This window comes from Dendrobates tinctorius, unplaced genomic scaffold (assembly GCF_039654945.1).
Source record: "Dendrobates tinctorius isolate UK_male_01 unplaced genomic scaffold, ASM3965494v1 ptg000112l, whole genome shotgun sequence".
NCBI lineage: Eukaryota > Metazoa > Chordata > Amphibia > Anura > Dendrobatidae > Dendrobates > Dendrobates tinctorius.
The window spans coordinates 1,197,559-1,210,726 of record NW_027361780.1 but is presented as its reverse complement, the minus strand read 5'-3'; the positions used below and the strand labels follow the sequence as shown (position 1 = coordinate 1,210,726).

The window sequence follows — 13,168 nt, the reverse complement described above, 5'->3', positions numbered from 1 at the left end:
ATATCAATTAAAACTCTGATTTCTCAGTAACTGATCATGTAAATTTATTATTGTACCTGTCTTGGAAAGAGCTACATGCTCATATAAATCGGTTGGGAGGTGAAATCCTGCTGATAGACAGTTTAAAAGGCCTTGCCACATAACTGTCTGATTTTACTTATTTTTTCAAGTCAGGTGTGAGGCTCTTTTTAAAGGGTTAAAATTGACTTTTGGGATTGCCAATATGAGGCAATAAAGTTTGTGTCGTCTATTTCTGAAGAGACTATTTGTGTATCCACAGAACAGTGATTTCTATATTTTTCTGTGCGGCATAACTCCCACTTCCTCTTGTTTCTACCAGGTATTATTTGATTTCATTCTTCATGCGGCTTTCGTTAAACATGCAGGCTGTAGATGATGTTGAGCAGTTTCATCCATGTGTCGTCTTTTTTTCTTTTCTACCATTATTCATGTTTTCTTTTATGTTTTCGCTTCCTTCCCCTGTCATTCTGTGTCTGTGAAGCTTCTCTGCCTTGCTCTAAATCTGCAGTTTTCATGCAGCCGCTCCCTCATCAAGGTACTTCCTTTCCACCTATATGCACGAGTTCATGGTCATGTGCAAAGTCTTTGAGCGCTTGGCATGAGCATTTGTGTACTAGCTGCATCACCTGGGAGCAGTGCATACTGATGGCTGTGATGTATAAAGAACGGTTTTACTCATCAGTAGTTTGTGGTATAAACACCATGCCATTGTCATATTCATCTTGTTGGTCAGTTTTACAAGTGATGTATTGATTTATAAAAAAAAAAGTTTTCACTCCAAAAACACCTTTGATACACAAGATTTGTACTGTTTGACCTCCATGTTCTTTTTCACTTCATTTGAGAGAGGTGCATATGTCGCAATCTAATAATGCAAGTCTAAGGCACTGCTGCACGTTTCGAATGAAGCTACAAGTAACCCACCAGAAACAGGAGCATGCTGTGAGCGGAGTGCCGCTGTCACTTCTAACATACTGTATGATTAGGCAACATGTCACTTTTGTGTGTTTTTTTTGTTTTGTTTTTTTTTAACTCCCTTTTGTGCTTTTTATAATCCCTTCCAGAAACTTGACCTTCTAATAAAGAGAAATCTGTTCCAATATCTTGCATGTGGATGCTAGTGGGGGCTTTGGTATGCTTAAAAAAACCATAGAAACACAATAAAAAGCTCCAAATTGGTCGAGTATCTCAATTAAAAGCAGAGATTATACCATGTATACTATGACGACATTAAACAGAAGGCACAAAGCGAGCTTTCGATTTCTGCAGTAGATTTTTCGTGCAGAATCCCCCCTCTAGAAACCTCCTCTTTATGACTGTGTACATGTTGAGTATTTGCAGCAGATTTTTCTGCGCCAGAACCAGAGTATTGGCACAAAAAGATTGAGCTACTGAGATTGAGATACTGAGACTTGCAGTTTGTGTTCTGCATGTATGGAAGTAGTGTAAAAAAATATCTCTTAAGGTTAAAATATTTGGTTTGTGCCCTAATTTATGGTCATTTAAAACCCCTATATGACTGGCAAGCAACAACCTGCTGAATACACCCTGCACACTTTATTCAATGTGAAAACATTACGTCCCTGGTACTACTTTCTACGATCAAATCTTCCTTGTGTATTTTAACTTCTTAATGACCACTGATACACCTTAATCCTTGACGCCGAGGTTAAGTGAATAGAACCTACTGACTGGCAAAAAGCCCGCTGTGTCAGCTAAATTTGACTGCTGACCCCGTGCTGCATCAACCACAGTCATAACAGATAAACCCTCCTGATTCTTCTGTCAGTAGTGACAGGTCCTCAGCTCTGCTGTGTGACCTGACACTAGTGCACAAATACATTTAGGGTATAGCCATGTTCAGTAGCAATTGATACAAACTGAGAGGTCCATTTCCTATTATTACCCCTTGTTAGAATGAAAAGATTTAGGCTAAATTAGCACTTTAGCTGGAAAAAAGTGTTTTTTTATGGCTTTAAATTTATATTTTGTGAAGCACCTTTGGGTTAAAAATGCTCACTTCACCTCTAGATGAATTTCTTTAGGGGCTAAGCTTCCAAGATGGGGTCTCTTTTGGTCAGAACCTCTGCAAAATGTCCCCTACCTATCGTCACAAGTTCTAATAGTCTCCGCGAGGGCCATACTACTTCTCATCATTATGTGACTTCACGGTTCAGCTCAAACCTTATAAGATATACACTTTAATCAAATTTGTTTTTACATATTTTACATTAGATTATCATAGTTTTTGGGGGGATTCATGCTACATAATCCACTTAATAAAACATTAAATTTTTTGGTCAAACTTGGTACCAGCAGGAGGCTCAAGCCTGAGCACAAATAAGTAGCTGTCAAAATTGTTGTGTACGGATGCAACTGCAACACCTAGTGACCAAGGTTCACTTCATTTGTGTGAACATACATTTTTTATTTTATTTTTTTTTAAATGCTTCTGTATCATTTACAGTCAGTCTGTTATGAGCCTCCCAATTTTTTTTTTTTTTTAGTGTTCAGATGTTACAACAAACTTTGCTAATATAAGCAAACATAAGAAACTTTATCAGAAAATTATGCTTCCTTCTTTCCTTATGGCCACACGTTCTTTTCATCCCTGCCTCCTGAACGGTTTTTTTTCTTTTTGAGAAAACGCCTCAGAGCTGCCTTAAACTGCATTCACACATCCGTCTGTCACAAAGTATAAGAGTCACAGGCTAGCCTAGCCGCTGGTCTCCTGACCCAAAGTTAACACACTTCTAGACAGATATGAGATTGTAAAGCTTGTTATCAGGAGACCTGCAGCCAGTCCATGCATCACTAATCGTATTCAGACTTCATCACGTAAATGTATCAATCTAGCCTTAGTCAAAACAAGACTGGCTGCTCACTGAAATATCAGGTTACAGCTCCTTTTCAGCTCTGTGGAGAGTATTGAAGGGGGAAGAAGCGGAATGATGCAGGCAGATGCAGATTGTACTGCAGTTTTCTAGCATATGCCATATATACTCGTGTATAAGCCGACCCCCCCCCCAATATAGATACCAATAAAAGTAAAATCAATTGAGACATCAGTAGGTTAAATGTTTTTGAATATCCATATTGAATCAGGAGCCCCATATAATGCGCCATACAGTTCATGATGGCCCCATAAGATGCTCCATTCAAAATGCACCCCATATAATGCTGCACATAGGTTAATAATGCCCCCATAAGATGCTCCATAGAATAATATGCCCCATATAATGCTCCATAAAGGTTATGGCCACATAAGATGCCTCATAGAATATGCCCCATAAGATGCTCCATAGATTATTCCCCCATAAGATGCTACATAAAATGCTCCATAGATTATGCCCCATATGATGCTTCATAGATTATGCCCTCATATGCTGCTTCATAGATTATGCCCCCATATGCTGCTCCATAGACTATGCCCCCATATGCTACCCCATAGACTATGCTCCCATATGCTGCTCCATAGACTATGCCCCCATATGCTGCCCCATAGAATATGCCCCATATGCTGCTCCATAGAATATGTGCCCATATGCTGCCCCCATAAGATGCTCCATATATTATGCCCCCATATGCTGCTGCTGCAAAAAAAAAATGCCATACTCACTTCACCTGCTGAGGACCCGGCACCTAAGATATTCACCTGTCCGGGGTCTATCGCTGCTCACTGCTGTCTGCCGCTTCCTGTGTCAGTGACTGTTCAGCCATCAGAGGATGCGGCGCGCACTAGCCATGTCACCACGCCCCCTGCTGCCTAAATGTCACTGACACAGGACGCAGCAGACAGCGGTGAGCAGCAATGGATCCAGGACAGGTGAATATTGGATATACTTAGCCCTGCTTCTCCCACGGTCTCCGGCAGCTCTTCCTTCCTTCAGCGGTCACATGGTACCGCTCATTAAACTCATGAATATGCACATATTCATTAGTTTAATGAGCGGTACCACGTTACCGCTGAAGGCAGGAAGGGAGACCATGGGAGAAGCGGGGAGGCTGCAGAGACCGCACCAGGGGGGTCAGTATGATCTCTGACTCCCCCACCGACCCCCAGGTATATGACTCGTGTATAAGCTGAGAGGGGGACTTTCAAAATTTTAGCTTATACACGAGTATATATGGTATTTATCTCAAACTTGTCATGGATTTATGGCTACACTGCTCAGTACTCATAAAATGTTACAATTGGAAGGAACTTCCTGGGTCGTCATGTCCTGCTCAATGCAGGATTCATTAAACCATCTCAGACAGATGTGTGTCCATCCTCTGTTTGAAGACTTCCATTGAAGGAGAACTCGCCACTTCTCGTGGCAGCCTGTTCCACTCATTGATAACCCTCACTGTCAAAAAGTTTTTTCTAATATCTAATCTGTATCTTCTCCCTTTCAGTATCATTCCATTGCTTCTAGAGTTTCCATGTGCAATTGTCGAAGGACACCAGAAACGAAATTGTAGCCCTGCACCAGGCTGGGAAGACTAAATCTGCAATAGGCAAGCAGCTTGGTGTGATGAAATCAACTGTGGGAGCAATAATAAGAAAATGGAAGACATACAAGACAACTAATAATCTCCCTCAAACTGGGGCTCCACTCAAAATCTCACCCCGTGGGGCCAAAATGATCACAAGAACGGTGAGCAAAAATCCTAGAACCATACTGGGGGACCTAGTGAATGACCTGCATAGAGCTGTGACCACCGTAACAAAGGCTCCCATCAGTAAGACACTACGCCACCAGGGAATCAGATCCTGCAGTACCAGACTTGTCACCCTGTTTAAGCCAGTACATGTCCAGGCCCGTCTGAAGTTTGCAAGAGAGCATTTGGATTATCCAGAAGAGTATTGGGAGAATGTCATATGGTCTGATGAAATCAAAGTAGAACTGTTTGGTAGAAACAAAACTCGTCGTGTTTAAAGGAGACCGAATGCTGAGTTGCATCCAAAAAACACCATACCTACTGTGAAGCATGCGGGTGGCAACATCATTTTTTGGGGCTGTTTCTCTGCAAAGGGACCAGGATGACTGATCCTGTGTACATGAAAGAATGCATGGGACCATGTATCGTGAGATTTTGAGTGCAAATCTCCTTCCATCAGCAAGGGCATTGAAGATGAAACGTGGATGTATCTTTCAGCATGATGATCCCAAGCGCCCCCCCAGGGCAACAAAAGAGTGGCTTCGTAAGAAGCATATGAAGGTCCTGGAGTGGACTAGCCAGTTTCCAGATCTCAACCCCATAGGAAACCTTTGGAGGGATTTGGAATTTCGTGTTGCCCAGCGACAGGCCCAAAACATCACTGCGCTAGAGGAGATCTGCATGGAGGAATGGGCCAACATACCACCAACTGTGTGCCAACCTTGTGAAGACTTACAGAAAATGTTTGACCTCTGTCATTGCCAACAAAGGATATATAACAAAATATTTGTTAATGACCAAATACTTATTTTCCACCATAATTTGCAAAATAAATGTTGCCAAATCAGACAAGGTGATTTTCTGGATTTATTTTCTCATTTTGACTCATACTTGTGGTCTACCTCTGATGTCAATTACAGGCCTCTCATCTTTTATAGTGGGAGAACTTGCACAATTTGTGGCTGACTAAATACTTTTTTTCCCCACTGTACATGCCAACATAGACGAATTAGGAGGGTTGATCCTACTGACAGATTCCCTTTAATATGCCATTTGCTAATCATGTTCTGTCTTAGACTTTGTGACATTCTGTTATAATACTTTCTGCATTAGTTTTTGATGGCTTCAACATGTTTTTTTTATGCTCAAGTCTTTGAATTCTCTCTTTATTTAGAGGTATTCATTGTATTAGTTTTTATTTGAAATGAAGATGTTAAGACTATAAACATTAGGAAGTCTAAATTTCATTTAATAGGTGAATGATACTGGAAAATGCAGACTGTCTCTCTGCAAAAGTATTGTAGATAAAAAAATAAAATGATATATAAACCAATAAAAAATGGATTAAGCAAGTAATGTAGTATAACTAGTCCAGAATAGTAATTTCAACAGTCTTATTTTTTAAAAAGGATTGTGATATGTAAAAAAAATTACCCAACATTTAGAAAGGAAGCAAAAAATACATTTAACACAAAAATCTGAATAAAACAAGGTCATTTTCTGATGGCTTCTTTTTGAGAAAAAAAACATTACACCTGTCCACATGCTGTATGTAGCATTGCAGCTTTGCATTATTCAATCAAATGGAGCTCCTCTTCATTTCCAGACACAACTCATTTCCTTGTCTGTTTTTTTCCCCCACTTAAGTGTGCTTGCTTCTAAGACCATAAAGATCCTGAAAGGTCACATTTTTAAGTGTGTCATCCATTAATTCATGAGAGACAGATGCAAAACAGAAGCGGATCTAAAGCCTTCCAATGTGTGTCCGTGTTTTGACGATCCCAATTGACTGACTTTGTTCCCCACACACAGAGCCAGTAGACCTCTCTCTCGGATCTGTGATTTTCACACCTGTATTAATACATCCATTCTGCTCTATGGGATCCATGTGCTGTTCATTGAAAAATTAGACAGCATTCGGACATTTTACATGGATGTGTTCATGCAGCCTTATACAACTTTAAAGGTGAAATCCTGTTAAAACTGTAGATCCCAGCAGACAACATGCATGTGCCATGCTTGGAATGCTTCCCACTTTCTTAGGCTGGTTTCACACTTGCGTTTTTTTGGGCTTTTTTCCCCTATCATTTACATGGGTGCGCATACACGCGTTTGTATGCGCATGCGTTTTTTTTGTAGTGTGCGCTCGGGTGCACAAAATGTATCCTGTTGCATTTTTTGTGCGTCCGACATGCCCCAAAAAAAGCATGCGCACGCAATGCGTTTTTTTTTTTTACAGCCAATCACCCATTATAGTCTATGGGTGCAAAAAAGATGAAATATGCAGCACTCACCGATTTAGCTCAAAAACTGTGCGTCTTTATTTCACAGAAATTCCATCAATAGATGTGTGGACATGCAGGACGTTAGAGGAATGCTAGGGGAAGGAGGTGCCGAACAACGGCCGATTCGCGATTACTCGCTTCTACGGGTCCCGGACCCGTAGAAGATAAATAGCTCCGTCTATTAATGTGGTGATTTGTGTGCCCTAGTATGCCGTTCATCTGTTTGCTCTTTGCTGGGATTAGTCAATGGGTGCGCATACGTGCGCATGCGCAAAAAACGCACCCAAACCCGCAAAAAAACGCACACAAGCGCATGATGCGTTTTTTATGTGCATTTGCACTGCGCACGGTGCGCAGCGCAAAAAAAGCAAGTGTGAAAGTAGCCTTATCACTGCATTCTAGGAACCTGAACTTGATGTGCTTGTTATATCAGCATGAATTTTGGAGTAACTTATTTTGAACTGTGGTTGCCTTTTGTACTGTTGAAGGCACCACAACACTTTGTCTTTGCCATAAAATTGTGACCACTACAACTTTGACGACACACAAATGTTTACTCAAATATAATAAGCCTTTTATGCTTTCCACGTTACTGCTGATTATCATGATGCCATTCAAACTATTTCTAGGCTAGATTCTCATAGGTGTGTGTCACGGTCCGAGCTCGGGCTGTGATGCACGGACCGGCCATTGGTCTCCTGGCCCGAACTCTGCAGCCTGAAACATGAGTTTGGATCAGGAGACCTGTAGCCGCTTCATGCTCAGACCTAAACATATGATGTGTAAATCTCTCCTAACTGTATTTCTCAAGAAGTCATGTAATAAACTACATATTTAACTTTTTTCTAATTTGCAATATAAGTCAATAAAGAAGCATTTCCATCATAGTTTTTATCCTCTTAATATATTGAAATCATCATATTACATAGCACTGTGAACTTACAATTGCTCATTTTTGTTTTTCTACCCAAATCTTTTCTGTGCTCTATGTAGATACAGGAAATGTCTTGTCCCTGCAGAAATCATTCCCCTCTCCAACTCTTGACCCGGCTGCTCTCTTCTCCCCTTGCCAGGGACTTTTGCAATGACTTATGACCCATACACGTAAAATTGACCTCCTGTTTCTACATAGTGCTTAGAAGGATTCAGATAGTCTGTTTTTAATCATGTGATGTCATAGACCTAATGGAAAACAGAAGAATTAGCTGGGTGCAAGGGCAAAATGAGGAATTGTAAATACACAGTGCTATTTAATATGATTGCAATATATTAAAAGGATACCATCTTTGGTAGGAGGAAGAGTGCTTCTTTAATTACCAAACATTTCTCTTACTAGATTGATATTTAGTTATGTTTCACCATTACATAAATGAATGAGCACCTAGTTAGTTTAGTAGCCATTTGAATGCTAGAGACATCCTATTAAGTTGACCTTCCCTGTCTTCTCATTCTACCTTCAGGAATTGACAAGGAGAATGTGGAACTGTCCCCCACCACCGGCCACTCAAACAGCGGTAGAACGCGCCATGGTTCAGCGAGCCAAGTGCAAAAGCAGAGAAGTGCTGGCAGCTTCAAACGTCACAGCATCAAAAAGATTGTGTGAAGATTTTTTTAATTACCCTTTTTATTTATTTTACAGTTCCTTTTGTAAGACAGACTTACCTAAGCGGTCAGCCCTCCAGTGGCCCCGCGCACAATATGATGCTGCACTTAATTTTTTTAACGTTCCCATGCAGTCAGCCATGTCGCCAGAAGATCAACGCATTGAAAACATTGCTTGAACTCGACACCATTTGGTTTCCTCAGCCTTTTCTCCTTGTGTTTTTTTTCCTTTTCCCGTTCGTTGCATTTCTTAAAGGGAACCATGGTCACAAGCATATCAACAACTTGTGAATTTTGGAATGAAGGATTTTTGTAATTTTGATAATGGTGGCCCAGCCTTTACTGCATTAACTGTTCAAACATTAGTGGCATTTTCATGAGTCTTTTTGCCTTGTCTTTTTTATTACTGTTTGTGTAAGTTTTGTTTTCTTGTTTGTTTGTTTTTTTGCATTTAACAAATTGTTAAAGCTAATCCTTTCTAGTGGCTTTGGTGGGAAAATAATCTTATTTAATATCTCCCCCTTCCTTTTAGCTGTGGATTTTTTTTTACCTATTTGCTTAAACTTATCTTCCCAGGTGGGATATTTTGTTCTGTTTTTTTGTTTGTTTTTTCCCTCTTCCTCACGTTAATGGTACTATATAAGCAAATATGAGTCAAATTGTTAAAGGGGCCACCATACCAATTAGATTGCTGGGTACTTGCAATAAATTTCTCAAATTAATTATATTTTTATTCCTATAAAAATATATAGCTATATATTACAAACATTGTTGTTTGCTCTGTTAAAAAGTATTGAAGCATTTCTTTCATTCTTAATGCTCCAGTGATTCTGTCCTTAAAATGCACTATTTCTAAAAGGCAGAATATATTCTGAAATAGAATAATTTGAAATGTTTTGTAAATATGTGTTTGTATTAATTTGACGGGGAAAAAACCTGTCGTTTTCAAGGTGAAATTGTGGTAAGTAAATTGCTTGCATCTGAGTAGTATAAGGGCTTTAACTCCTTTCTGCTTGACGATCGTTTCCTTAACCCTTCCTGTGAGAGGCGTTAAAAGAATTTTTGCACTTAGGGGCATAATCTTGTGAAAGACGTATGTCCTCACTATGATTGGGGCATAATTTGCAATGGATAAGAAGTAAAAATTCACCCTTTGGCGTGGTGCAGTGTTCTGTGCAATGTTAAAATTAAAATAAATAAATCCAAATGTTAAAATTTAAAAAAAAAAAAAAATCTAAAAATATATATAAGTACTGAGGCCTTATTGAGGTCTTAATGAAACGGTACATGTAAACTGACAATTCTCCAAGCGGCGTCTGGAAGGAGGTGCGTCATGAAACCTTTGATGCGCTTTTGGCGTTTGGAAGGAGCAGTCACGTTGTGTTATGTAGAAATATGTAATCCTAATAGATAAATGCTATTTAAAATCTTTGTATCTCTTATTGGCAGGTAAAAAATGTCAAAACTGCTGCAAATATTTATAGTACTAATGCTTACTGTCTGAAAACGACACATACCTATAGTCATCCAGTATGAGAGCCCCTGTCCAAGCATAGTCAGAATGGTGACCAGACCCTTTTCTTTTTCTATAAATTATATTCATATTAACGGATATGGATTGGTATGGGGTCATACTAGTTAATCTGAACACATGTTCTCTCACTGTGACATATTAATTCTGGATTAGCCTGTAGTATTTACAGTGACTAATCATTTGATACTGTCTTGCAAATAACATGCACCACTACAGCAGAATAGATGATAACGCTATTTACCCGACTTATCGGCACGGTTCTGCTGTAAGGACCAAGGTGAGGCGATGGCAGAACAGGGCTTTAGACACTTGTCCAGTATATTCTTATCTCAGAGGAAAATGAGCCTTTTTGACAATTGTGAGCAAAAGGGAAAGACATCTAGGTGCTTGCTTTTAGGGCTGAAATATATTTAACTGCTGAACATATGTATAAATGAAACACAAAAATGAAATGCTCTTCTACAACTTAGATCTTGGTCTAAGGACCAGGAATGGCTTTAAGATAAGATACAAGTATAATTCTGAAATGTATGTAATAAGACTATAGAGTGATTTAAGTGTATTTCAGTAAATCAAACTCCACAGCTAAACTAATATAACAATGGTACAAATAAGTGTTGGGATTTAAGTATAGCACATAATCTGCATTTATTCACATTATAAAGCGTAATTCACAGATGTAAATATGCTCTTTTTTTTTTTTTTTTTTTTCAATTTTCCTGTCCTACGATTCTGTATTTTTTTTATTTTGTTTACAGTCCTGAAAAAAAAAAACTGTGGATAGACATCAATTATGCAAACAGTCTACCAATATTCTATTATACTTATGGTTAGATATTTCACAAGATGGGGTGTTCTTTGGAGGGTCCAGATCATCCTGTGAGCTGGACCACACTGGTGCACAGATGACTGTGTTTACAGAGTGATTGATGTGAATGGCCCAATAATGCCTGAAAGAACGGAATCTGCACATCAGAGATTATACAGTGCTGCACTGCCCGATCTGTATGGCCTACTCTTGTTATGGGACCTGTTATTATTTTACAGGCAGGTGCAGACCACCTGTAACTAGTCTGTTATTCTACAAGAACTTGCACAGAAGTTATGAGACAATGGTCTAAAAATCCAACCTGTCTCATTTAGGTCTCTAATCAATCATATGTTTGGTCCTCTTACCTTATGATACTTGTTTCAACCTATAATTAAACTATTAGCAATTATATGACTGTCATATTGCAAATAACATTTCAGCAGAGGCCGTAGTGGATTATTTGGGGTGTATAATGGGGTTGTCAAGATGGTGACCACCCTTTTAATATGCAAAAAGATTTGTGAAAACTTTTCTTAAACTGCGTTGGTTCCTTTGTTTCTTTTCCCCTTTATTAAGCCAACCACTTACCGTGCAATCTCTGATGTATATTATTTGGTTCTTAATTCTATTTGTATTTGCAATCACTGATAACGTCCCCTTGTCCTAATGCTGGGTGTGGGCAGCCTGTATGATTTTTAGGTTCAGTTTTAGGAACTTTCCCTCCTCTTAAGCATGTGGTATCCAATGTTATGCAACCGACTTTTCCACAAAAAGTCACTTTTAAGTGTTAGCGACATCACTTTTTTTAATGCAGTACATTCATCTGTAAATATTTTTTGTGTAAAATTTGACAGAAAAGTATATTTACTACACTGTAAATACATGTGACAATATATTGTATTATTTTGCTTTTTTGTAAAGCAGTTAGTTGCTGTACATGTATAACATACAAAATTTGATTATTCTAGTGTTAGTAATTGTTAACTTCTCTCCTTCCTGCTGTTGAGTATGTCATTCAAATGAAGAAAAAATGATGCTGTGTACTACAAACTCACTGTGTATGATATATTCTTTCCTTTCAGGCCATACAATTTCAAATGTTCCTTTACTCACTATCCTGTTAATATTGTAAGCAAGTGTATGCCAGCAGGAATAAAACTGCCACCGCCAGCCAAACTGGCACCTAGATACAATTAGCAGATATGATTTATCATAACTGTTCTCTACCCAATGTTCCCTCATGTATGTACATCCCCTTTTTTGAAGTAAAATGTAAATTCAACCTGCTTTCTTGTGTCTTTGTGGTTTCACTAATTTGAGGTTTTGTTCACACTGACATCATGGTTTCCGTTTTGTACTTGGCGTTAATCTTCCATTGACAACCCAAACGAATGGAAACATGATGCTAAGGTAAGTAGTGTATAGATAATGTTATTAAGGTTGATCGAATAGTTTCGGATAAGAGCTTATCCAAATAGCTATAGCGCTTCCCGAATAGCTCCATCGGGAACCCCCGGATACCTCAAGCGCTCCCGATAATCAGCTGTTGGGTGCTGCAGCTACATGTGTCGCGGCTGTTTAACAGCAACACAGGCATCGAGAGCCTGTTTGTTGTGACTGTCACACAGCCGCGAAACATGCAGCTGTGGCACCAGACAGCTGATTATCGAGAGCGCTCCAGATACCCGGATTTCCGATGCAGCTGTTTGGGAAGCGCTATAGCTATTCAGATAAGCTCTTATCTGAAGCTTTCAATCAGCCCTAGATGTTACCCCTCAAAAAGCTTATTTTCCTCCACTTGACAGTTCCCCCCCCCTTATTTAGCCATGCAGCATAATGAACGGTGGGTTGTCAGACAGAAAACAATGTTCCATTTTGTCTAAACTGTGATTTAACTGCATCTACTAAAATACTACTATTTTTTTCTCCAAAGAGCACCTTTTAAAATACCTTGTAAAAATCTCTAATTTCCGGATTCTGCCATTCTTTTCCGCTTTGCATTACGTCACTCCATTGCAGAGATATTCATGTTTGTTTCTTTTGAAGCACAATGTGAAGTCTGCTTGTATTTCAACTGGCCGTTTCTTCTGTCTTCTGTGGGACCTTGTGCTTTCATCACTTCATCCCAGATGCACTGTGCATGACAGGAAGTTTCTCAGCTCTGGTAATCTGGATGTCGTCATGACGACATTGGGTTACCTTTGCAGCGATCGGGACCCGTGTCACCTCGGGGTCGCCGATCCAGAGGCAGAGGGGCTGTCAGCCCTCTGA

The 13,168-nt window shown here is 39.4% G+C and overlaps 1 protein-coding gene across 3 annotated transcripts in view; it reads left to right on the top strand.

The window, feature by feature from the left end:
• NF1 (neurofibromin 1) overlaps nucleotides 1–12,184 on the top strand; it is a 419,128-nt gene extending 406,944 nt beyond the window's left edge. For all 3 annotated transcript variants that reach the window (XM_073589728.1, XM_073589727.1, XM_073589726.1), the window contains exon 57: nucleotides 8,411–12,184. In XM_073589728.1, coding sequence (XP_073445829.1) covers nucleotides 8,411–8,553 — 143 coding nt within the window. In that variant the 3' untranslated portion in view covers nucleotides 8,554–12,184. The remainder of the gene's footprint in view (nucleotides 1–8,410) is intronic.
• The last annotated feature ends 984 nt before the right edge of the window (nucleotides 12,185–13,168 follow it).